The 27,308-nt window shown below is 34.6% G+C and overlaps 1 protein-coding gene across 1 annotated transcript in view; it reads left to right on the top strand.

Moving 5' to 3' along the window:
* Window positions 1–403: 403 nt before the first annotated feature.
* Window positions 404–27,308, top strand: part of LOC150096951 (eukaryotic translation initiation factor 2-alpha kinase 1-like) — a 271,576-nt gene continuing 244,671 nt past the window's right edge. Inside the window, exons 1-3 of the mRNA XM_090408100.1 lie at window positions 404–601; window positions 6,151–6,266; window positions 13,063–13,146. Coding sequence (XP_090264226.1) covers window positions 6,186–6,266; window positions 13,063–13,146 — 165 coding nt within the window. The 5' untranslated portion in view covers window positions 404–601; window positions 6,151–6,185. The remainder of the gene's footprint in view (window positions 602–6,150; window positions 6,267–13,062; window positions 13,147–27,308) is intronic.

The raw sequence follows: 27,308 nt of genomic DNA, 5'->3' as shown, positions 1-27,308 counted from the left end.
GATTCACGCTAAGAAAAAGGGGACGTAATCTAATGGGGAAAAATATTATGTCCGGAAAGTGTCATTCTTTCACTTTTATACAGTCGATTCTATAATTTCTCTCATGGTTGTGATTATTGCGCCACCTGTGAGAATATATATTAAAAAAAAAAAGGAAAGAAAAGAAAAGAAAAAAAAAGGGGAATTTCTTGAAACATGTTGTGGCGTGATTATGCGCATGGTTTCGGTTTGTGTTTGGTGTCTTTTATTGCAATAGAAGTGGAAATTTCAAAGTTACTTTTTGCATTCCGTTTATTTTGAAGTTTGTGTTTGCAAAGGTATTGAAATGTAGAAATTCATCGAGAAATAAGTTTTTACATTTAAGTTTTTACGAAACTTGACCTTAGTTTAAGAACGTTTTTTATCTTGGGTCGTTAAAGATACCATGCAATTTTATAAACTTGGATTTTCTTGGATTAAACCCAAGTTTATAAAATTGCTTGGTATCTTTAACTTAACCTTAATTATGAAATTATGAAAGTAGTGTGGTGTTATTGTGTATGTGTGGTTGAATTATGAAAGTAGTGTGGTGTTTATGAACATTTGCAATCTGCACATTAAGGTAGGAAAATAGACATTAGATGATACTTCTTTGTGATAATTCTGTTGTTAAAAGCACGCGATAAGTTAAACATTAAAAATGCTCACCTCCTTTCCCCATTGCGCTTACAATTACATTATTTGTTAGCAGCAATGGTAAGTTTTATACATCATGGGAAAATATAACGGGATGTAATGTAAAGTGGATGACTCACGAAATCGAATAGGAGCTGTAGAAGAATAAGAAGTGGGGTGGATAGGAGAGTGATTATCTGGACAGGAGAGTGATTATCATAGTAAGGAAGACACAACTATAATACAAGAAGAGATTAGTCCTGTGATCTAAGGAATTCTTTTGTTGTGTAACCAGTAGTAGGAAAAATGATTGTCTAAGAATGGCACTGTAAGATGAAAATAGAAATCAGGTGACTGATGTGGAAGACATTGAATGTTTATTAATCACTTTGTTGATGTATTTATCCTAGAAAGCTAAGTTTTATTAGTATAGGAATAGGGAGGATTCAGGGTTGAGAAGTGCATGAGGAGAATGAGTTGCAAATACTAAGTTGTAGATGTAAGGTAGTGATAAATTATATTGGATTTCTCTCCATGTTTTAAGATTTGCTAAGGAACTTACCTCTTGGATGAGTCTGGCAATGAGAAAGGCACTGAAGGAGTGGAAGTAGAATAAGATAGTGGCAGTAAAATTGGGATGTTAAACTATAGACCAGTTTGTATTTCTTTAGTAGTTGTTATGATTTTGGAGAAATTAGTGAGAGATCATATATGGCAATGATTAGACAAGAGTAACCTGAACTGTGAGGGTCAGCAGAGATATTTTAAGAAGTGAACTTGTTTTAGTAATGCGATTTATTACATTATAAAAGATAATATCTTTTATAATGTAACCAGAGCAGGTGATTGAAAAGTATGTATTACGTTTTTTTTTTTATTTAGGAAAAAATATCAATGAACTTAGGAAATCATATACTTGAACAGGTAAAGCAATTTACATATCTTGTCAGTTTCATCACTCATAACCTTGAAACACAGAAATAATAAAATATAGATAACATAGAATGGTTTAATATGAATAAATTAAATAAAATGTAGAAAAATAGCAGCATTTCAAAGAGCCTCCAACTAAAACTCTCTGCAATGATTATTATACCTACAATATGTATGGAGCCAAGACATGGAGACTCAATCAGAAAGAAATACAGATGATCAGAGCATTTGAAATGAAATGCTTAAGAATAATAAGATTCACTAGTCAGAACACAAAACAAGTGGGCATGTGAAACACGAATTCATTCATAGAGAAACTATCATAGATATAATTCTTAAACAACAATTAAGATGGTTTGGACACCTTCATAGAATGTCCTCTCAGAGATTACCAAATATGTCTTGAATGGGATCATTGGAAGAAGATGATGAAGTGGCAGATCAAAAGGAACTTGGTTACAGTCTTCAAAGGAAAGGTCACAATTATCAGGCTTCAGTGAGATGACAGAAATGGCCAGAGATAGAGCAGATGGCAAAGATTTCACATTTATAAGGAACTCAACTTGTCATCTGATAGATAAGAAAAAAATGAAAGACATTTGACAGGGCACCACATGATAAGCGTAAAGTTACAGCATAGGTTTAGATATTAGGTTAATGAATTGGATTGAAATTGTCTGATAGATACCTGAAAGTGTGTGTATGTGTGTGAGGGAATAATGCCAAGGAAGCAAAAAAAAAAAAAAAAAAAAAGCAATACCATAAGACTACTGGGTCTTCTCCTGTTTAAATTTTGTCAGTGGATTGCAAGAGAATATTCTGTTGTTTGCAAATGATCTGAAGCTGAGAAGGGTTATTATTAATAGTGCTGGTGTGGTGACCCTTCAGAAGAATTTGAAGAGGCTAAAAAGATGGATAGAGAAATGTGGATGTTAGCTTGGAGCCTGTGTAGCTCAGTAGAAGTGGCATTTGCACTCAGTGTTTGACTGCCTGAAGGAAGAACTATGTTAAAATATAGTACCTGATAGAGAAACATTTTGTGAATTGGTTTGATTTAATGAACACTGACACTTACTACATGTTTAATGTGAAGGATGAGGTTCATGTGATTTTAGAAGGGAGTTAATATTCGGTTCATGATTTGTTAGTTGTAATCTTAGATCTCCATTGTTTTGGAGATCTAGTTGATTTCTCTGCTTAGCTGAATTACTGTTGGCTTGACTAAATCTAACAGTTTTATACAGTTTGGGGTAGTTTTAAATAATAGTTTTACTTGTCCAAAATCCCTGAAACTTTCTTTTGAGTGCAGTAATTTAGCTTATAGATCACTCTTCATTTGAACAATTTCCTCCTGCAAATCCAGATTCAAATCGTCCCTGTCACCTTCTGCATCAAACGAAGACATAACCCATTCTGGAATTTTCATATCTTTTGGATCCTTGAATTTATTTTTAAAATCCTCTTTTAGATGTTTGCGGTGAGCTACATAAATAGATGTTAGCATCCGAAAAATTTCCTTCAGCTTCTTGTTCTAAAGATGACATATTTGGAAAGAAATGAAAAATTCTACAACCCAGTGAAGTTTTGAAGAGCATCAACTTTTCTTGAAATCTCAAAATAATTGTACAATTATGTATAATTGTAATTTCTTTGCCTTGCAGTTTTTTTAAAAATTTTTTTTATGCCTTATTGAATTTTGAAAATATACCAGCAAGGGTAAAAGAGGTGATTTTTATGCTGACTAAATTTATTAGCAAATGATCAATCATGCTCAGACAGAAATTCCACCATGTAGTTATAAAGTTCTACAAGCCTTTGCAAACAATTACCTTTTGACAGCCATCTTACTTCTGTATGAAACAGCAGTCGGTTGAAATTTTCATCACTTTTTTCACATAGCATAGCAGGGCTGTTAAGGGCATTTTCTTTTATTTATTAATTTATTACAAATTTGCAAAACAGCATGCAATTCTTCATATGTGTTTTTTGAAACAAGGTATTGTCTTTGTAAAACACAATGTACTATTTGTGCTTTAGGATTTTCTTTTTTTAACTAAAGCTAAAAATTCTCTGTCCTTATCAACCATAACCATAGCTGTTGCAATTGTAGTTACATTTCTAAAGTGAATGTTGCACTTTTCAAAATACTCTTGCACATCTAAAAATTGTCTCATCTTTGGAATCAGCTTTTAAAAATTTGGCAAAAGGAAATTCATCAATTACTGTTTTGCATTTTTACTCGTACATTACACTTTTTTTTTCTTTTCTTTTTTTTTTTTTTTACAAACTTTACTTGTACTGTAATATACTTTACAATAATACCTTACAAATGACATTAAAATATTTACACTTCCAAATGCTGACTCATCTAATTGCAACAAAATTCACTGTTGTTTGGACATCATTTGACATCAGCAATTCTCCATTGCACTGTATTATTACTAAGTGGAATATTCCTTAAAACTGAATTAGCATCCTTTTTCATAACTTACTTTATTGTTATTTTTATAGAGGGTAGAATTATTTCTTCGCCAAATGTATGTGGCTTTTCAATTAGGAGAGCAATATCACATGATGCTTTTAGTTTTATCTACAGTATTAGCAGCACTGGTTGCTAATACTGTAGATGATTTTATAAAGTGCAATTTAAAAATTTTTCCTTCACTAAATTGAAGGATAACCTGAAGTATTCAAGGTTTTTGTTGCTATTATCATTATGATGTGTTTTTAAATATTCCTTCATTTTTGAAGGTATATAGCATCGTTACTAAATATTTTCTAATATAAAAGACACATTGGTTTTGTTTCATTACTGGGAGAAAGCACAAACCCGAAATTTAAATATTCTCCTGAATATTGACGACACTTCTTTTTTTTTGGTACCAGACATGATCATTAGGGGTTTTCTGTAAGAATTTATTTCAATACAACTGCTAAAATAATTATTTTAATAAGAAAGTATTACAATAAAATGAATAATCCATTCCCAAACACTGCAAAACTAAAATATCTAGTGACCTAGAAATAGCACTGAAGTTTCAAACGAATAGAAAGGCTTATGTGTTGGCAGTACATTTAAGTGCATTGATTAACAACCTAGAATAATAAGAAAATAATTTATTAATACTTGATATTTCGTTGATATTATATCCAGCATCTTCAGAACACAAGAACAGTTTGTCACAGTACATAAAATAACAGCAATTTAGTATAACAGTGGGACTAGTTTTAAAAAAAATGTAACAGATAACACAAGGAATTAAAATCCTAATTGGCTTCATCTATTGTTGGATAAAAGAGAGAAAACAAGTCATAATTTTAATTCAATAATAAAATTAGACTGGGATATATTGACCGAAGATTTTAATAACAAATTAAGCCGACTAGTTTTGCCAACCTGACTGTTGGCCACGTCTGGGCACACATAAGGTAATAAAAAGCAGCTTAAAACAGGTCAAGAAAGAAACATAAAACGAATACTAAACGGTATACAAATTCAAAAGACACATTACATCAAATGCATGGAATGTGTGTGATGTCAGACATTGTTATGCAAGTACGTTCTGTAATTTGCAGCAAAGTTAAATTGTGGTGTGCTAAGTGATCTTATGAGGATTTTCCATATGTCAGCTAGGATCATCCCTTGGTTCCTATTGAGACTGCCTTTTGAACGGATTACCACAGTAGCTTCTTTGAAGTTTCGTGCACTAAAGTCTTCCTCTAAGTAGGGCATGGAACTTTTGTTCCATTCAATGTTGTGATTGGTATTACAGAATTGAAGGGCTAATCCATTGTGTTCTTTTTGTCAGGCAAACTTCCAGAAGTTTGGTGATAAGAAAAAAAGAATACATTGGAGACAGTAATAACAGAAAAGATAATTCCAGGTTAGCCCTTCATTTCTCGAATACCAATCACAACATTGGATCTGACAAAAGTTCTATGCCCTACTTAGAGGAAGACTTTGTTCAAAAGTCTCATTCTGGTCAAATGAGTTTGTGTTTTCACTATAGAAGACATCTGCATATATTTTTGCCATAGACATAATCTTTACCATGATCCAAAATTATTAGGGCAAATTATAATCCCTAAAGTTGTGACAGAGACATCAATCAAGCAATGTTCTTGGGACACACTAGGACATATTAACCACTCTCCTCATAAAAATCCGACTTCTTATCCTCTTACTTTCTACTTCTTTTTACGACTTCTAGGAATGGCCTCTTATTCCTTTCCCCTCATTCTACCATATGAAACATCTCCTCAGTATGTCAGTCCAGTAAATACCTCTCAATAGCTTAAATGTCTCGATCATATCTCTGCCCCTTCATTTTCTAACCACCAAACTGTTGTTTGAATAACCTTAGTCTATCTCCATAATCAACATTGTACAGGCTTGATTTCATTATCCATTTGTGCAGAAAGGGATAATGAAATTCTAGTGACTACATCTGAGCATAGTAATCTAGATGTGGTCTGAGTTGAAGTACTGAATAATAATCATGTTTTTATTTAAAAAGATAATTGGTTTGGTTTTATGTGTAATTTTTAATTTTTATCTTTTAGATATCATTCTTTGTTTTCATCATTGCTCATCCATCATGTCTCATTCAAGTTATTATGAAAACTATTATACAGAAATAAGAACAATTGGGAAAGGTGGCTTTGGAGTTGTTTGTGAGGTAGGTATGTTTATACAAGATGATTTCTTTTTCTTGAGTAGCTAATCAAGAAGAAAGAAGGAATCTGTTAATATATTTTTTAACAAAAGTTGTATTCATTGGGGAAAATTGTTTTACTATTTCCAAAGAACAGAGGAAAGTGGAGTGTAGATGAGGAGTTGGTGTTGTAAGATTGGAGACCACTTTTGCATGGATGTTTATCAGTAGCTGTTCGTGTTCTTATACAATTAGAAGAAAGGGAAGGAATGGTTGTGGACAGTTCAGTGGAGAAGCAAAGCAACCATAAAATACCTTGGGGGGGGGGATATAGAAACCGAATATCTTTGAGAAAGCAGTTGAAAGGAATTTGGAAGAAAGGCAGTTATCTATTAAATAGATTGCCTTCTACTGGTTAGCATTAAGCAGCCCCTGGAAGATTTTTGGTACACATCACACTAAATGTAAGAACACTATTCTAAGGTCAGATAGATTTGGGATTTATGAAATATTAAGAGATGTTCAGGTGAGATGGAAACAACAAAGGTTTTTTTTTAAAGCCAAGGAATCTGTGGATGATGTGTGCCAGGATTTAATGTGGAAACTGATGATCCAGTCACACTGGACAGAAGGGAGACCATAAGATGGTAGCTTGGAAATACCAAGAGTGATCACACAACTTTCTTTAAACTTTTTCCATTGCTTATGTCCAAATGTGAGTAAGTTGGATATGATATGCATGACTAATCGGTCATGGCATTATTATGTTTTTAAATAGAAACATCTTTAAAAACATTTCAATTAATCGAATGAAAACTGCCTTCTATAAAGTTGATCTTCATTGTGTTAGATAACTGATAAACCATGTTTTCATTTATTATCTTTGTTAGCTAAGTTTCCATCAGTAAAAAGAGAAATAAAAGTGAATGTGAGATTACAGAGGAGTTTAATTTTGTAGATCTGGAAAAAACATATATGCCAAGAGAAAAGTTGTTCAGAACACACTATTATGAGGTAAAATGGAACATTATACATAGTCTATGTTTAAATTACAAGTCAACAATTGAAATTGAAGGAAGTACAGGAAAGTAGTATGGTATAAAATCAGTTATAATACACAAGTATTATATCATTCGCATGGATCACATTATGAAAGAAAGTGACATTAAACCTTATATCAGAATTACTTAGCTTTTTGCTTTATATAGATCAGAGCTGTCCAAAGCACTTCCCACAGGCCACATGCGACTTTGTGCGGCCCGCCTGTGGGTTTTAATTTTCACGACGGAAACAATAAAACAACAATTTGAATCGATTGCGTGTGAGATATTTTAATCCTATCACTAATCAGTAATCTTGATGTTGGTAATTTTATATGGTGTTTTTACATCACTATATACCCACGTGTTTTTCAAATATTAGATGTGCCAAAGAAGCGTTCTTACACTGTTTTGTTCCAACGTGCATGCTCCAGGTGCTCATGGGGAACATGAGCATGCAATTAGTGCAAAATTAGTGTTGTTCGTTTGTTCAGCTTTTGAGGTTGTGTCGCTGCTGCTCACCAAATTACTAGATGTGCATTGTGATGCGGCCCTCGGATAAATCTTTTTTTTTTTAATGCCGCCCTCGGATTACCTAAGGTTGGACAGCCCCGATATAGATGATATTGTACTCCTAAATAAATCCAGTGCAATCTCTGGAATTCTTTAACTCAATTAAATAACTTTCTTGTATAATGAGACCTGTGGAGTATTCATTATTATTATTATTACGGGCAGCTCCAAGGAGTCCTTAGACTCATCGAGGGAGGCCCAACATTCGTAACTATAGAATAACATGTATACCACAGTAAAATAAATTTATTATGTAAATATTTCATTTTATGTATTGTTTGACATCATCAATACAAACAGCAATAAGGAATTGAATAAAGAAATAGAGTTCTTGCATTAAATTTGAATCTTTCTGTATATACAGTCACGTGTTCATGATTAAAACTATTGAGGCTGAAAATAATTAAATTAGATAGAAATCAGTTAAAAATAAAATATATGAGATTGCAGTCATGTTCAAACAGTAAATTGTAGTGATTCTTCCTATACTTATAATAGAGTAAATCTTCCTATACTTAAAATAGAATAAATATAATAGAATTTTTCTTTTGTCTTTATCATATTTTTTAATTCATATGTTATGCAGTTTGTGTGATGATCCCTTTCAACAGTAGCTCTTTTGTGATTTGCTGTGTGCATATTTAAAATATTTTGATTAATTCCTCATATAACTGATTTCCATCTAATGAATCATTTTGAGACATTTGATAATTTTTTTATGTAATTTTCAAATTTATTATAACTGATGCCAATTTTGAATTTTTCATTACTGCCTGCACAGCTCATATCAACACTATTAGGTAATGACAGATTCTATAGTATAGAGTGATAATCTGTTATTTTTCTAAAATAGATTGCACAGGATACCTCACAGGCCATTTTGTTTCTTATGAATATGTGATCAATACAACATGACAAAATTTTATGTTGGCTGGGGCATCGCCCTGTTAAACAAGGCCCCCGTTGTTTTTGCCAGGGAACCAGGGTGAACAGCAAAAAGTCGGCTACTGGAACAATCCCTGAAACACACCCAAACTCAGTATCACCAGAGTTGAAGATCGGTACTATCAATATAAGAAGCCTGAATGGCAAAGAAATGGATCTAGCTGAGGAATTAGATAAGTACCAGATCGATATAATAGGGGTGACTGAAACAAAAATGACAAAAACTGGTGAGGTCTTTCTGAGCAATAAATACAAAATGTTATATTCAGGCAATAACAATCAAGGAAACGGAGTAGCCATAGTATTCAAAACTAAATACGAGGCTAATCTTCTTGAATGGTAAGCAGTCTCAAGTAGAATGATATGGGCAAATATGAGAATGGGGAACTGAACAATGCGACTTATTTGTGCCTGTGGTCCCACAGAAGGCTCTACTGAGGCAGAAGTGGAAGAATTTTTTAAGTCTCTAGAGAAAGCTGCTGACACAATGAAAAAGGAAAAGTTGGTCTTTGTTGGGGATCTAAATAGCAGAGTAGGAAATGATTGTGAGACATACAAAAATATTTTGGGAAAATTTGGAGAAAAGAGCAAAGCTAATAATAATGCAAATACCTGTTGAATTTCTGCTCAGGACATGGACTGGTTATTATTAACACCATGTTCCAACATAAAAATGTGCACAAATTCACATGGAGAGAAGGAAGGAAGGAATAAGAAAATTCTTATTGACTATGTTATTGTTGATAGTGATGTTTTCATCCTGGTGCAGGAAACCAGAGTGTACAGAGGATTTCAAATTGGAATTGATCACCATCTAGTCTTGAGCAGGATAAAACTGCATTTCATATTCAAAAGAAGAACATGTAAGAAAGTTTTAAAGTGAATAAAAGTTGAGCAGCTCTCAGATGTGAGCTGTAAACTAAAATACACAAACATTATTGAAGAAAAAATGAAAGAGTGTGAGAACAGGAACCAAACCTTAGAGATTCAGTGGCAACCCTTGAGGAAAACCCTGATCGATTCAGCCAGAGAGGTATGTGGTGAGGTTGTCTGCAAGGATAGAAAAATCAGAACTCCATGGTATACACAAGAAGTAAAAGGGGCAGTGAAGGAAAAGAAGAAAGCATATCAAAAGTTCCTGGAAAATAAGTCTGCTTGTGCTCTTAGAGAATACAGAGACAAATGTAACAAAGCTAAACACTGTGTAAAACTAACTAAACAAAAGTTATGGGAGGAATTTGGCAAGAACATAGAGAATAAATATCAAGAAGGTGGCAAAATATTCTGGAGGTTGTTGAAGAAGCTCAGAAATGGAGGAAAGAGTTCTGTGAAAGGAATTAGATAAAGGTGACATGAAAACAGGAGAATATGATATCCTTGAAGTATGGAGTAATTACTTCGAAAAATTGCTAAATGAAACAAGCAGTGATAGCACAGTGGTAAAAAACAGTTAGGAATGCAGGCATGCAGTTAGGAATACATATCCATACCTGAAATAGAAAAAGCCATCAAAGGCTTGAAATATGGAAAGGCAGCAGGAGTAAATGATATTCGACCAGAAATGCTTAAGTATGGTGGTATAAAAGTCTTACAGCAGCTGCACTGCATATTTTAGAAGGCGTGGACAGAACAACGAATTCCCGATGATTGGAGTAGAGCTCTCATAGTACGCATATATAAAAAAGGGAAATAAAACTTAATGTGAAAATTACAGAAGTATTTCCCTACTGAGTTTCCTGGTAAGATTTATGCTAGTATACTTGAGAAATGGTTGCGAAGAATTGTGGAAGAAAAACTTGGTGAAGAACAAGCTGGATTTAGGCCAAATAGAGGCTGTCAGGATCAGATCTTCACTTTACGACAAATAGTCGAGAAATCATGGGAATATAACAAAAATCTGTATTTAAGTTTTGTCGATCTGGAAAAGGCATATGAAAGGTGCCAAAAGAGAAGCTATTCAATACTATGGTGTCAATGGGGCATTATATCAAGCAATACTTAGTCTTTATTTGAGTTGTAAATCAGCAGTTAGGATTGAAGGAAGTACAAGAAGATGGTTTAATGTTAAATCTGGTGTGAGACAACGATGTACATTATCCCCTCTTTTATTCATTATCTATATGGATCATATTATGAAGGAAAGTGGTATTAAACCTGATATCAAAATTGGAGATGTTAATGTCAGCTCTTTGCTTTATGCAGACGATGTTATACTTCTAAATAAGTCTGCAAGATTCCCTGACTAAATTGAATAACTGTTGTAATAAATATGGTATGAAGGTCAGCAATAAAAAGACAAAGACAATGAAAATAGGCAGAATCATTGAAAATGTCAACTGTGTTGTGAACGAAGAACTTGTGGAACAAGTAAAACATTTCAGCTACTTAGGCATGATTTTTAGTGAAAAGGTAAGTTAAATATGGAAATGGACAACAGAATCAACAAAGCTAGTATGGTAAGAAGTCAATTGAATAAATTCATATGGAATAAGAGAGAAATTAGTCGGAACACTAAATTAGCTGTATACAAGATAGTGTTCAAACCAGTTTTAACTTATGGATCTGAGAGCTGGGTCAGAAGTAAAACACTTGACCAAAGACTAGAGGCCATAGATATGAGAGTCCTGAGAAAGATCAGAGGTGTGAACAGATGGCATCAATGACAATATCATATTAAAAACGAGGATATTAGGAAAGACATTGTCAATAGTGACAACTTGACATTGTCAGCATCCAGGAATGCATTAGCAGAGCTAATCTCAGGTGGTATGGTTACTTAAACAGAATGGGTGATGAAAGATTAACGAAACAAGTGTTCTCCACCAGGTTGGCAGGAGAACTACCCAGACCAAGATATAGATGGATTGATACACTACAAAGTGCCTTAGATGATAGAAATATAAGATCTGATAATGTTGGAGTCTTGACAAGTAACAGACTGATTTGGAGGAAAATTGTAGATAGGGAGTTAGTGATGATGTAAATTTTTTATGTAGTAGTGTCATATCCTGTACACCCCTTGAGGGTACATGGCATGAATTTGACGATGATGATAATAATGTACAATGTTGCTTCACAATACTTATTTCTTAATACCCAGCATTATGGAATAGTGAAATAGCTGAAATAGCTCGGACTCTTCCAGGACAGACAGAAGTGGAAAGAGTTCATTCGGCCTCATCATCATCCACATAGATGATGGAAGAGAGAAGAAGAAGAAATAGCTGAAGTTAGCTGCCTTCACATGTAACTGTAGTCTCTTTGGAAAGACTTGTTTGGTCAGTGAACAAAAGTTTGAATAATAATTTTTCTACTTAACAACAAACATAACAAAAGTATGCACATTTCTTTTCAAGTATACTTTATGGTGATTTGCTGTGATCATGTTGTTACAGTAATGCCGTATGAATGAGAGAGAGAGAGAGGCAGAAGCACAGAAGGCACAACTGCTATTTCTGCAGATGGCATCTTTTCTCCATGCTCTTTCATAGTCAGGTTTGGATTTGTTTTGCACTTGTTTTAGATCGGAGTGTATGCTGAGAATGAAGTTCCAGTTTGTGTCTTGAACCATATGTGATGTGCTGTTTGTTATTTTCTTGGACTGCTTTGGCATACTTTGAAATATCACATCTTAGATATTGAGTGGAAATTTTGAATGGAATGAGCAATAATGGCACCTTCATTCCAGCATGGATAATTTTTGTAACTCGTAATTTGGAAACTTATGTGAAAAGGAGAAATAAAAATCCTGCTTGGTGCATTAATAATGCCTTGAAAGACAAGGGGTCGAGATTGACTAGGAAGGTGAAGTGACCTTTATAGTATACTTGGAAGCAGACTGGTTAGGAAAAGATCAAGAATGTTGAGTGAGTGGAGAAGAGTGCTTGGCAGATGCATAATTGCATTAGATCAGAGTAAATACTTCAGCATTTCTTCCAGCTTGATCATGGCATGTGTGTGTGTGTGGGGGGGGGCATTTGGAATGGGGCACATTAAAGTTACCAAGGAAATGTCTTATCCTGGATATTTTCTTCCACTTATGTGTTATTTATTATTTAATTTAATACTTTTTCAAAGTAATTATTTGACATCCTGCATATCTTGTTTCTCTGGTGGTTATGCCACTTTTATTATCTTCTGCAGTACTCTTTTCTTGATTTCTAGCTTAGAAAGGTTTAACTTTTTTTTAATAGCTTAGTTGTTATTAATTGTAATTCTGATATGTAAGATTCATTTTCTGAAATTTATTTCTTGATCAATAGGTGGAGAGTAAAGTTGATAAGTTACATTATGCCATAAAGAAAATTCGCTTTAAATGCAAAGTTGGTGATGGAATTCCTGAAAAGGTAAGTTGGCCCAAAAAATATTAAACTATAAATTAAATCATAAGAAAATTTTTTACTTTTGCTTATTTTAATTTTTGTCAATAAATGTTGTGTGAATTCACTTGATATATTACATAAATCCACCATTATTACAAAGAAAGTGAACTAAACTGTTCAAAGTGGTTGCTATGTTTATTTATTTATTTTTTATATTATCCCTCCACATGAAGTAGAAAAACCTATAGTTTTTTCTACTTACAGCAGTAACTGAACATCCATCTGAAAGAGAGTAGAGCAAATTAGTAAGAGAGTCATTAATCAATCTGATTGCTCTCTTCTGTACTGATTCATGCATTTTTATAGAGCTCATAGAGAAATCACTCCAAATATGAGAACCATATTTAATGGTTTGTTGGATTTGTGTTTTGTATGGTGTTCAGAGATAAGACAATGCCACGAGAAAAAAAGGAATATATATTAGGGGGAATATTCCAGGTGTGCGGTGCACATCTACAGAATAGCAATATCACCAATATTATATTTTTGCATTTATTCCCATTAAAGACCCTCCTAAGTGTTTCCTGGCTTTGTATGATTCCTAAAATTAAACAGAGTACAGTAATATTTCATGAAAAGAGCACTTTTCGATGCATAAACATTGCAAGACATCCACGTTATAACTCGGGTGTGCAGTCACAGATACATACACCTTTGAACAGACATACAGATGGCTCATTGGGTCAAATTATTAGCATTCTAGGGGTTTTAAATTTCCCAGAAGGCGAGGCAAGGTGAGTGCTAAGACAATAGCACTTAGAAATCCGTGGCTATGATTTGTTATTGTGTTTGACGCATGCTTTCATGCATGCAGCATAGTCTGCAGAAGCGTAGTGTTTTTGCATTAAGTGTGTCATTTGAGTTGTTTCTAATTACACTAATTGTCCTAAATATAGTACACAGATGTTAAATGTCTGTTTACTATATTTAGTGATAAACAAAAGCTTCTTGTTTTCTTGCTTGTGTAGTATAGCATCTGTTCAGATTGGAAAGTTTTTTTTAATAGTATAGAAACATTTTTATTCTAGCCAGAAACAACAGACAGTAAAAATTTATGTATTTCTGAATAAAAATGAATACTTATTTTGTGTATTATAAGAAGTTGCTGATCTACAACAAAATACTAGTATATGTGTGATATCTATTATTGATAAAACAGAAGAGCTGACAAAAAAAAAAAAAAAAAAAAAAAAAAAAAAAAATGTAGGATTCCTAAAAGTGTGGATAATTCCAATTAATGGTCACAAATTATGTATCCTATTATTGTGTGAAATGTATACTGAGTAAACAAAAGAATTCTTAGAAAACAAAGTGAAATATACATGAACCAGAGAAATACACATAACATACACAGCAAATTTTACAAGATGATTTGCTGCTCCATCAAACCACATGTATTCCTGCCATGCCTGAATGAATCACCTGATCAACATTATTAGTTCATTAGATTAGCCTCTCCCTATAGTTTTTAACTGAACTACTAAATGTATATAGTGGCTGTTTATTATTGATCAGTTATTTATACTTTGCAAACAAATCTCTTTCCCTCTCCTCAGGTTATTGGTTACAATTAATCGACAAATTAAAGTATTCAGTTGTTATTATTATGACACCTCCATGGAGTTCAAAGACTCATTGAGGAAGGGCATGCACTCCACAACTCTCCATGTCCGCCAACTACAGTGAACCTCAACTCATCATTTACACCAGCACCATCTACTGGCCACTACCACTGGTATTTTCACAAGACAATCACAAACATCTATGCCTGTGTGTAGGATTTGAACCTGCAGTCTTTTGGCTGGAGAGTGGATACACTAACCACTCAAGCAACCAGGCCAGCAAGTTTTCCTACAATTAATTGCATTGGACCAATTAAGATAAGCACTGATGCACTATGCATTATTAAAACGTTCATACTTTTTATGCTGAGGTGACAATAGTTGCAATATGTGTATGCCAAGAGAGATTTGGGGTTAGAAGAATACAAAAAAAGAGAAATTTCTGCTTGTTGAGAGATTTTGGATGTTGTGAAAATAAGATTGGAAGAAAAGAATTCCTTCTTTGCAAGAAATATAATAGAATTGAGTTCTGCTGGCCTTGACATTAACAGAATTATCAGAACCCATTTGAAAAATTGTTTGGAAATCAGAATTGCAGATTGTAGAAGTTGATATTCTCAAAGTTTTAATGTAGTACAGTTTATAGAAAGGGGGATGGTAAATCCCTTTATGTTTTTATAGCCGGGTTCTGAAAAAATCAGTACGAAACTCGGATCGATATTAAAGTAGTACAGTTTGTCAAATGAAAAAGAGGAAGTACACTGCATGAGATTTGAAGTCAACTGGAGAAGGTCATTGATATATAGAAGGAAGGCAGTAGGTGAATGAACAGAGCCTTATGGAACATTAGCCTTAATTGCAAAGTTTAAGGATAAAGATCCATTCACAATCGTGTGTATTGTGAATCCAGAAAGTTGACAACCAAATCACAGAAAACAGGAGACAGTCCATATAATGGAAGTTTGAATAGCCTTAGTATCTAGCCCGATCAGATGCCTTAGAGATATTAAGAGCAACTACTTGAGTTTCCTCAGAACTTTCCATGGCATAATGTTCAAAAATGGGTAACATAAGAAAATCCCCTCATAATTAATAGTGGCAGAAATCTATACTAGCAATCATTCATTAGTTAAGAGGTTCAAGGCAGTTTACAATATAATGGTTTTCTCTACTTTAGAAAGAACTGCAGCAAGTAAAATTGGATGATAATTAGACTGCAGTCATTTGTCACTCTTCTTAGGAATGGGTTGAATATGGACTGATTTCTTTGCTGCAGGATGGACTACTGGAATGAGAGAGAGAGAGAATAAAAAGATGCACACAATGAGTCTGGAGCACAAATCTTCAGTCCAGTTGGAGAAATGCTCTTTAGTACCAGGAGATTTTTTGGTATTCAATTTTGATGGGATTCTTCTGATCTCTGTCTGGCAAAACTTCAGGGGGAACATTGAATGTTATATGTTTGGAATGGTATGAGGGCATTTGCTAAGATTATCTGTGCAAAAATTCTAGAAAAAGTAAGAAGCTGGTTTTGTGAGTAACAATGCAGTGGAACCATCAAAGTAATGTGGTCAGACAAGAGTAGTATCTCAACAGCTTTGGTAAGAGAGCAGAGACCATAACTACCATTTGGACATGATGCAAGTTCCTGTTTTCGTTCCTTTGAAAATCAGTTTTAATTGTGGTGCTGGTAGTTTGCTTGCAGCTATTATGAGTATTAGCTAAGTAGGAAATGGAGATTTTGATGCAAGCCATTTGCTATTATATAGTGATTCTTCTCTTTTATATCTTCTATAGCCTTGGAATACTTCTTGGAGAACAAAAATTTAGACAAAGGATCATAATTTAAAGTGAAATGTTTCCATACATTTAGATGTGCAAACTTCATGTTTCATTTCTTTGGTTGGATTATCGTTTGGGTCATAAAACTGAAAATAGTAATCTAACAAGTCAGGTGAAGCATAGAAGTTAGACCACTTGGCATTTCTTACAATGCCAAACATGTCAATGAGAGTGACTGCATGAGTGTTTCTCCTCTGAAGAAGAAATCAGTGCTAGATTGATATCTGAATTTCCCATTGGATAAATAAATAACAAGATCCATGATATACTTGGAGGAATCACTAATGTGGAAGAGATTCAGAGCATTTGAAGAGTGATTAATGTTATTGCTAAATATATGAACAATTTATGCAAATATTTTGCTTTATCTTTACATTTGGAAAAGGAAGTCATTTGGAGTTGTGAACATTGAAATTTCTGAGGAAGATGACCTCACTGTTAAGAAAGTTGGGCCTGAGAAAATTTGATACTTAAAGATTTTTAATGAAGTATTGACAGCACTAGGAAAGGATTATTTGGTCCATTCTCTCAGACATCTCAGAAGCATCCACACAAAAAGAATTCCTATAAATAAAAAATAAGCACATCAAAAAGTATAACATTCTGTGTAAATCTAAATACAAATTAAACCACTCCACACAGTAGTTAATCTATCTTCAAAGAGTCTGAACAAAGATGCTGTCAGTGCTCTAAGCCTCGGCCACAATTTTGCCATCACACTGAAGGAAGTGCTGTTGCTAGACCTAATATACAACATAGAACTCGGAATCTGCCGTTTATCTCTGGAAATAGCACCATCACACTTAACATTGACAAGTATTCTCTCCCAGTCATTGTCGCCAAAAAAGTAATTATCTTCTAGTCAGTTTGCTGCTCTCAGAAAGTTACAGAAAGATGAAAGTATTGTCATCACCAGAGTGGATAAGGGTAATGCCACAGAATAGAATCAAAAAAGATATTATACTCAGATCACCCTACTACAACCCACTAGATCATGATCCCTCAAAAATGCAAGTTAAAAAAATTAAAAAACTTGCTTAAAAAAGCATCTTCCTGGCTGCTGGGCATTACCCCCCCCTCCCCCACTTCAAACCCTTCAGTTTTCTAAAAATTAAAGATGCCAAGAAATTATATTCTTGTTTTAATCCAAGTGTAAGCAAATAAAGTTTGCTCCTGAACTATTTTCTGGACTTGGGCAACTCGTACAAAGAAGCTGATGACTTCACATCACTTGCATCACCTCTGGGTCTGACTCTCTCACTGATGAGACCTCAGTAAAGATCAAAACTGGTCTGGGTAGTGACCCTTCCCATAATGCATACACATTATGGCAAGGGTCACATTAGCATTACACATGTCTGTAAGGATATGTGCTTTGCATTATGGGATACAAAGGCAAGTGATATGAAGTCATCAGCTTCTTTATACGAGTTGCCCAGTCCTGAAAATAGTTCAGGTGCAAACCTTGTTTGCTTACACTTGGATGAAGGATTAAACCAAGAATATAATTTCTTGGCATCTTTATTTATAGTATAACCAAGTGGAGAAATTTCCAACATCCTTCGGTTCTCGTCCATCCCTGGTATATGATTTATCAAAATTCCACAAACCTAATCCCCCCAGAGACCTATAGTAGATCCCACTGATGCTGGCAAACTCTCTTAACTCCCTCACTGGACTTACCACATCCTATATATAAAAAACTCTACCCATTTCAAAATTTTGATTGAGAATCTAACTTTAAATAATACAAATATATTGGTAAGCTTTGACATCTCTTCACTGTTTACCAATATTCCCTTAAATGACACCTTAACATTCTTAAAAAACGTTTTTCCTTTCATAGATCTTAGATGTCTTTTCTTTGCCATCAATTCTGGTTATTTTTCTTGGAAGAACAAAATTTACAAACAGATTGAGGAAACTGCTATGGGGTCCGCCTCTTTGCAAGTTTTACATGAAAAATTTTGACAAACAAGCATTTTGATTCAGCCCCTCTCAAATCTTCTATCTGGCTAAGATATGTAGATGATGTGTTCTCGATTTGGCCTCATGGCCCAGACACATTAGATTCCTTCCTCAGTCACTTCAATAGTCTACATTCAAGAATCTAGTTTACAATGCAAACCTACCAGACTTCATAGAACTTCAGCACACTCCACATAACAGTGATTAGAACATCAGATCCATCATCCTGAGGTAAGTCCTAGATACTGTGGTCGTGCAGTCTACTTAGCTATCTCCATAAGAAATGTCTTCGGTCACTTTTTATTCTAGCAGGATGCTAAATTTTAATTTAGATATCAATCATTTTCCAGTTTTTATTTATATATTGTAATACTTCTACTGACTCTTCTTCCATCCACTGATCTCTATAGAAAAGGCATACAGCAAAAATTGAAATGTTGTCATGAAGAATGGATTGAATTGATGAAAGACAAGTTAAGTCATTAACAAACTACTATTCTTCTGAATAGATTGAGGTATTCTTAAGCACATTGTCTGCCATAATATTAAAGATATTTACAAAATGTTTCCTTTGAAATTATGTTTATATTTGAAGCCAACCACACAGTATATCATATCTTTACCTTTACCAATCAGTTATGGATTATCCTAATACCCTGTGCATCATCCACTGAATCTGTAGATTTTAGAAGGTAATAACACTATGTGTGGAAATAATAGCAATGTTTTAGGATAAAAAAGTCTAAGAAGAAAACTTAATTGTGATGCTATAAATTTATCAAAAAAAAAAAGAGCTTAACATTATTACAAGATAAGACAATGTATTCTTGCCAAAAGACCTAGGTGCTGAATGTAAAGAACTAAAAATCTTCCAACAGCTAGTGAGCTGTTGGAAGATATTTTAAGATATCCCAGCCTTTCTCAAAGTGTGGTGTGTGGACCACATGATTTTCCTGGTGGGTTGCAAGAGAATTTTATTAGGCAATAAATATTTTTTTATCTTAGCTAGTAAATTTTCAGATACAGTTTGGAATATGATATATTAAAAATCCTAATAATTAAAGTTCTTTTATATAATTCTTTGATTTCAATATAATAATAATATGCGTAATATTTTGCTACATGCTATATATCTCAACATGCTGCATATCTCCAGCTTAGTCCTTTATTGGTTTCCAATAGAAAGCAGTGCCATTCTTCACATTGATGTATTTAATATAATTTGTACTTCTTTATACAAATTTAATTCTTGGATGCTTGAACCTGAATGGTGAAAGACAAGTTCTTTAAAACACAGTTTTAAAGAAACAATGATCACAATTAAATACGATATCTCACTATTTTCTATAATCCATAGTATATCACTGAAAAACATTAAGATAGTGCATGTTATGCAAACTACTCCACATATACACTGGTATATGTCATCCAAAGGTTGGTAAAGTGTCACATATACTACCATTAGCAAAACTGGGGATAGGATTTGCATTGATATACAAAAACGATTATAATAGATGAGAGAATAATAGTCTTACAATGCCATCATCTTAGTTAAAAGGTTAGATTATGTATGATCTCACTTTTTTCTATAATTCATAGTATATCCCATTCTTATCCTAATGTTCCTTCAACTTAATTTTCCACTGAAAAATATCAAGACCTATTATCATGACATTCATGCAGTGAGCAGTATCCATAGGATACTGGTCACTTGATTGCAACATTGTGAAAGAAAAATAGTGCTACTGGTACAATTTTTTTTCTCAGTTGTGCTTAAGGACAGTATATCTGTAAACTTACCAGGTTTATTTAACCTATTGTATCCTTTATTCTTATTGCCATTATCCTTGCACAGTGACACAGTAATGCTATTCCTCTATAATTGCTGCACTCCCTTCTTGAGTTTCCTTTATATATTGGAACAGTAATCCTCTTGGTTCAGTCGTCAGGTATCACCATCTTCCTTCAAATCAACATAAAGATCATTGTAAGTAAATAAAGTATAAGATATCACACAACCAGAAGCTCTGACCATTTCAACAGACAAATCATCTATACTTGAGGATTTTCCATTTTTCACCTTCCTTAATGCTTCTTCAAATTCTGCCAGATCAATTTCTCTATTATCTCTCACATTGCTATATTCATTTCAGTTTATTTCACTGTGGCTTTAATTTTTTTTTAAAATTTGTCTCTAAAGTAAAGTAGCAACATCATTTGAATGTCTCTCTCTTTACCCCCCAGTTGCATGATTTCCATCCCTATTTATTGAAATTTAGTTCATCATTGCTTCTTGTTTTTGACATTAATCCATATAACATTTCTTGTTCACATTAATGCTCTCTTCCAACTTATGTGTAAATTCAACTCAACTTTTTATTTTTCCCTCTTCAGTTGTCAGCTGATATCTTTTATTCCCTTATAGGGAATAAGCAAGTCCTTTTAACTCTATCTAGCTTTTGGAGACTGAGTGGGCAGTTCAATCTCCACCGGTAGTCAATTAGATATAACGGACCCAATCCAAGACCATCACTAATTATAATCAGCAACTGATGAAGCAGCAAACAAGTGCTGGTATCCCTTGGTACCTAACTCTAACAGGATATGTTATTGTCTGAAAAAAAATAGGTTCTATGGTCGATTTTCTTGAGTTTATGGGACAAAAAGCCAGAATTCCTTGATGAAAAAACCTATTTGTCTCTAGTCTGTGTCTAAACTTGAACTTAAGTAGTCTGTCTCTGAGCAGTCTAGTGCAGAGGATGCAAGCACTACTTCCACTAAGCTACACAGGCCTTTCTTTTATTTATTTATTTTTTATAGCTCTTTCTCTGATTATAAACATTCTATCATCATTTGATTTAGTCTTTATAAACTTCTGAAAAGCTTTTTTTGTTGACTTAGCACCTCCTTTAACCTTTTCATTCCACCAGCATGTTTCTTTTGTGCTTCACTTATTCTTCCACACACACACACACACATACACCTCTTTTGCTGTTCCTCCTATTACATCTCAAAATTTTTCTAGCTCCACATCTACTATATATGTGATTAACTTATAGACCTTGGACCTGATCAAAACCCAGATTCTTTCTTTATCTCAGTCCATTTCAACATCTGCAGCTTCAGTTATTCTATATGCACCTTAAAGGTCTCTATAAGAAGCCTGTTATATACTCTAAAGCAACAGATGGTAAAACTTGATGTCCGTGACTTCCATTCTTTATTAAGGATTAAATAATTATCATTTTTGTTCACTATCCCAATTATACCTTTTGATTCTGTGGCTTTGTCTTTGGAGATGGAGAAGATATAATAGAAATGGAAGAAATTTTAAGACCATTTGGTTTTGGTCAAAGAACTAAGCAAGGATAAAGGTTATTAGATTTTTGCATCTGAAATTATCTCAAAATTAGAAACAGCTGGTTTGAGAAAAGACCCATGCAATTACTTATCTTAAATATACTTATCTTATGTCCTTACTTGTCTTGTAATCCTAAATATCATCAACAAACTGAATTTATGTGAATATCAGCATTTCTGGTAGTTTGCAAGTATTATTTTGAAAGGTGGTTGAGTTCCACCTTTACAAAACATTTTTCTGTTAACCAAAGTACTTGCTGGTCATGACTGACAAAATAGTTACATAAAATTATGGGTATAGTGTCATTGAACTATCGACCGATTAGTATCTCAGGAGTGGTGGTGAAGATTTTGGAAAAACTGGTTAGGGCTTGAATTCAGAAATGGGTTGACAGTGGAATCTCTACTTTGCAATGAGCAACATGGATTTACTAAGGGAAGGTCATGTTTTAGCAACTTGCTCACATTCTATAACAATGTTACCATTGAGCTAGACAAGGGGAATGGATACACCATGATACTTTTAGATTTTGCTAAGGCTTTTGACAGAATACAGCATGGAAGACTGTTGCATGAATTGGAGAATATGGGTTTGGATTATAGAATATTAGCATGGATAAGAGGATAGCTGACTGACAGATATCAAAAAGTGGTATATGGGGAGTCTGCAAGATTTAAGGTAACTAGTGGTGTACCACAAGGATCAGTGCTTGGTCCACTGTTATTCTATCTGTACATTAATAATATTGGGAAGGATTTGACAAGCGACAAACAACTATTTGCTGTTGATGCAAAGATGGTCGGGTAATTAGGAATGCTGCTGATATGCAGTACTTGCACAATGATTTGATTAGGCTGGAATTGTGAACATGGGAAAATGGATGTCAGTAAGTGTAAAGTCATTCACTTTGGTGTGATTATATTGGTGGGATTATGATAAAAGAAACTGATGAGGCTAGGGATCTTGGAGTGTTAGTAGATAAGAAGTTGAAGTTTAGGGCCATGTAGCAAGGATTACAAAGCTGAAACAAACGTTCACATGTAAAGACCAGCAATAAAGCATGCTGTCTCAAAATATATTGTCCTATATATCCTTTAATTATTCATATGGCTATGAGACCTTGAACTCTGTTTAACTTTTGCTGGTTTTCTTAGATTTTGGTGCATCTTTCCAAGTGGGTGCCAAATACGATATCAGTGGTATAGCTCAGGTATATATTGTTTTCAGCGCTCATTGGCCTGGTCCCCAGTTTATCCTTTCCGACATAGCTAGAAGATTTACAATTTGTAAGCCTTTTCCAGCAATGTTCTTGATGAAGTTCAATTTGTTATCTGTTGTTACTCCTATGTATTTTAATTCATTGGCTACCTCTAGAACTTCCCTGTTTACGAAGACTGTTATAGGTGGTTTTAATTGTTTATGTGAGGTGGAGCACTTTAGACTTGGTGCTATTAAAAGTAACTTTCTTCTCATACACCCACTCTGCAATTATAAAAGATTCTTCATTGCGCTTACTTCTAACTGTAAGCTATCTCGTCCATAAATCATTATCGTCAGCAAAAGCTGACTTTGATTTCAGCAATGAAAGAATTCTTGTAGAAAGGCTTATACGTTGGTTGCACATGATTACTAAATAACTTAAGGAATTCACAACGTAAACTGGAATATAAATTAAAATAAACTTTAATATGTACTTCCTATATTTCAACAACGTCACATTGCCATCTTCATGGGAACATAAGATTAGAACACGTGCATGCAGTAAAAACACTAAAAACAGCAAATGAGGTCGAAGAGAGAAAACTGCTGTTTTTCTTAAAGTCCTGATGGTGCCCCACTAACGTGCTATATTAAGTATTCATGGCCGTTGGGCTGAAGTTCACATGATGTACGTCTCCCAAATTTGGGGCAGTCTCATGCATCCAAATTTGTTGAAGTTTTGCATGTTTCTTTGGGCTGAGGCTGATTCTATGAATAGTCTTTCAAATTTAAACTTGCTGTGGTGTATTACTGTGGCTTTCTTCCACCGTATTCTGTGGCATGTATCCAAAGCATAGTCTGCAAGCCCAGAATGGCTGTTCTGGTGAAACCAGATGTAGTCCTTATGTTCAGAAATTCTGATATTTGCTGTCCCGCCTGTTTGACCAAAGTAGGACAGCTTACAGCTGCAAGGGACCTGGTATACACCAGGTAGGTCATGGGGAAGTGGTTGGTCTTTAGAGGAGCAGATAAGGGATGCCAATTTTCTGTATGGTCTGTAACAAGAGGTGAGGTCATGTTTTTTTAGGATTTTGGTAATTTTTTCCGAGGTGCCTCGGATGTAGTGAATGGTGATGGATTTAGAGTAATCTTTATTGTGAAGGGGGGATGGGGGTTGTGGTTTACTGGCTTTAGCATTTTTGGATTTTTTGGGGGGGGTTGTAGCCATTGGCTGAGAAAGTGTTAAGGATGTGATTTAGTTAGGGCATTGTCATTTGAACAGATTAGTTTAGCCCTGTTGTATAGTGTCTTAATAACTCCATATTGTTTTGAGGGGGGTGGGAATTGTTGGTGAATGTACCTGCTTAAGTCTTTATTATTAGATCAGGCTACTTACCTCCTTATTGAATGAAATCCCACCAACTCACAAATTAGAAAACTCCATAGGCCCCTTAAGAAGGTCACTTCTTGGCCTGTGGAAGTTACTAACAAACTAAAACCTTTTAACTCTAGACCCCCCCCCCCTCCCCCGTATATATGGGCTCCCAAAAATACATAAGCAAAATGTGATCAATGAGAGAATCAATGCCATCCATTACATCCCATAGTGGATGGCATTGATTCCCCCACATACAAATTAGCCAAACATTTAGCCAAAGCACTCACACACTATACTGGCAACACACCATCACACATAAAAAACTCAGCCCACTTCGAAGTCAGTGTAGAAAACCTTACACTCCAACATACTGACATAATGGTCAGTTTTGACATCTCCTCCTTATTCACAAATGTCCCACTCAAGGAAACCTTAGAGCTCATCCAAGCCAAATTTCCTCCTGATGAACTTCAATGAACTCGGGCTATTTCGTTTGGCAGGGAAAATTCTACAAACAGATAGAGGGGACAGCCATGGGTTCACCACTCTCCCCACCCTTGGCCAACTTCTTTATGGAGACTTTTGAAGAGAAAGCCTTAAACTCTGCCCCACAAAAACGTACCATATGGCTTCACTATTTGGCCACATGGCTCGGATACACTCCTTGCTTTCTTAACACACCTAAACAACTAACACCCCAGAATCAAGTTCACACTGGAAAAAGAGGAAAACAACAGCCTCCCTTTCCTAGACATGCTAGTCACCTGCCACCTTGATGGAACCTTAATTTTCTCAGTTTATAGAAAACCCACCCATACAGGCAGGTACATTCACCAACAATTCCCCCCCCCCCCCCACACACACACAACAATACAGAGTTATTAAGACACTATACAACAGGGCTAAACTAATATGTTCAAATGACAATGCCATAACCACTGAACTAAATCACATCCTTAATGCTTTCTCAGCCAATGGCTACAACCCCCAAAAATACTAAAGCCAGTAAACCACAACCCCCCCCCCCTTTCACAATAAAGATTACTCTAAATCCATCACCATTCCCTACATCCGGGCACCTTGGAAAATACCAAAATCCTAAAAAAAATAACATGACCTGACCTCTTGTTACAGACCATATAGAAAATTGGCATCCCTTATCTGCTCCACTAAAGACCAACCACTTCTCCTAGACCAGTGTTTCTGAAACTTCAGATATCCGCATACCCCTTCTTAAATTTTCATTATTACCTAGTACCCCCTTATCAAATAATAAAGTTTATTTCATTGTAAATGTTATTAAGACACTATTTACTATTTTATTTGAATTTATATGTTCATGAAAATTAAAAATATGATTTATTTTTAATAGAACAAAATTTGGAATAGGTTCCTCTTCATTTCCCGTCCATGAAAATCCACATTTCAAGTAATTCGTATCATACTTAAGAAGATTTTTATCTTCTTCCTAGTTGGTTCTCTAGAGATGTCAGACGACACACCCTTATCAATTTCATTTGATCCAGATGCAATATCAATGTTTTCTTGTTGCTTACAGCTACTTGTATTTGCTATATTGCTCTCTTTTGTGGGTTTTATAAATCCAATCTTTAACCAATGAACTATAGTTAAAAATTTGAAAGCTAAAAAAATGCTGTATTTACTCGAATATAACTTTTTTCCCAAAATTAAAGCTAAAAAATTGTGGTGCAAGATATATGCCGGGATTTTCGGAAACTAAAGTTTTCAGGAAAAAAAACTGAAAATGCTGTGACTTGCCAAGTAGCTCCTACTCGCTATCACTACTTTTGGCATCGAGAACAGTTTCTTTGTGTGCAGCGTCAAAGTCATCTACCCAAATAGCTTCATTTTCTTTCCCATTATTTTCAAGCAGAAATTACCAGAAATTTACAAGACTTGAGATACGTAGAGCAGCTATGAAGAAGTGCATATGATTGGTGCAGTATTAACAAAAGATCGTGCGAACCAAAGAAAAATTAGCATTTCAACAGTTGAGAGTTGAAATGCCAATTCTCTTCAACCGAATTCCATAATATATGAAACACATTCACTATATATTTCTTAGTTTTAACACGTTCACACTCACAGACCATATAAAAAATTGGCATCCCTTATCCACTCTACTAAAGACCCCCCCCAGAACCTACCTGGTGTGTACCAGGTCCCTTGCAGCTGTAAGCTGTCCTACTTTGGCCAAACAGGCAGGACAGCTAATATCAGAATTTCAGAACACAAGGACTACATCTGGTTTCACCAATACAGCCACTCTGGTCTTGCAGACCATGCGCTAGATACACACCATAGAATACAGTGGAAGAAAGCCACGATAATACACCGTAGTAAATTCAGAGAGGCTTTTCATGGAATCAGCCTCAGCCCTAAGAAACAATCCAAACCTCAACAAATTTGGTTGCATGAGACTGCCCCAAATTTGGGAAACCTACATCAAAAGACCTTTAGCCCAATTGCCCAAGAATACCAACATTACCCGCTAAGGGGCACAATCAGGACTTTTAGGAGAAAGAATAGCTTCCTGCTTTGTCCTCATTTACTGTTTGTTGTACTTGCATGCACGTATCTTGTTTTTAAGTTCCTGTGAAAATGGCAACGTGACGTTGCCGAAATATTGGAAGTGTATTAAATTTTATTTTAATGTATATCCTAGTATACCTTGTAATTTCCTTAGGCTATTTAGTAAAAATGAATAACCAACGTCTAAGCCTTTCCACGGGGTGGTGTTAAGCAAAACCATATGTTGCACCGGCAACAAATGGTTTTTCTTGAGTCTATACAG

The sequence above is a fragment of the Typopeltis vanoorti genome, chromosome 18, assembly GCF_054136105.1.
Source record: "Typopeltis vanoorti isolate ZY-2024b chromosome 18, IOZ_Tvanoo_1.0, whole genome shotgun sequence".
NCBI lineage: Eukaryota > Metazoa > Arthropoda > Arachnida > Uropygi > Thelyphonidae > Typopeltis > Typopeltis vanoorti.
Note: the sequence above shows the minus strand (reverse complement) of the source record. Positions and strands in the feature narration are given on the sequence as shown.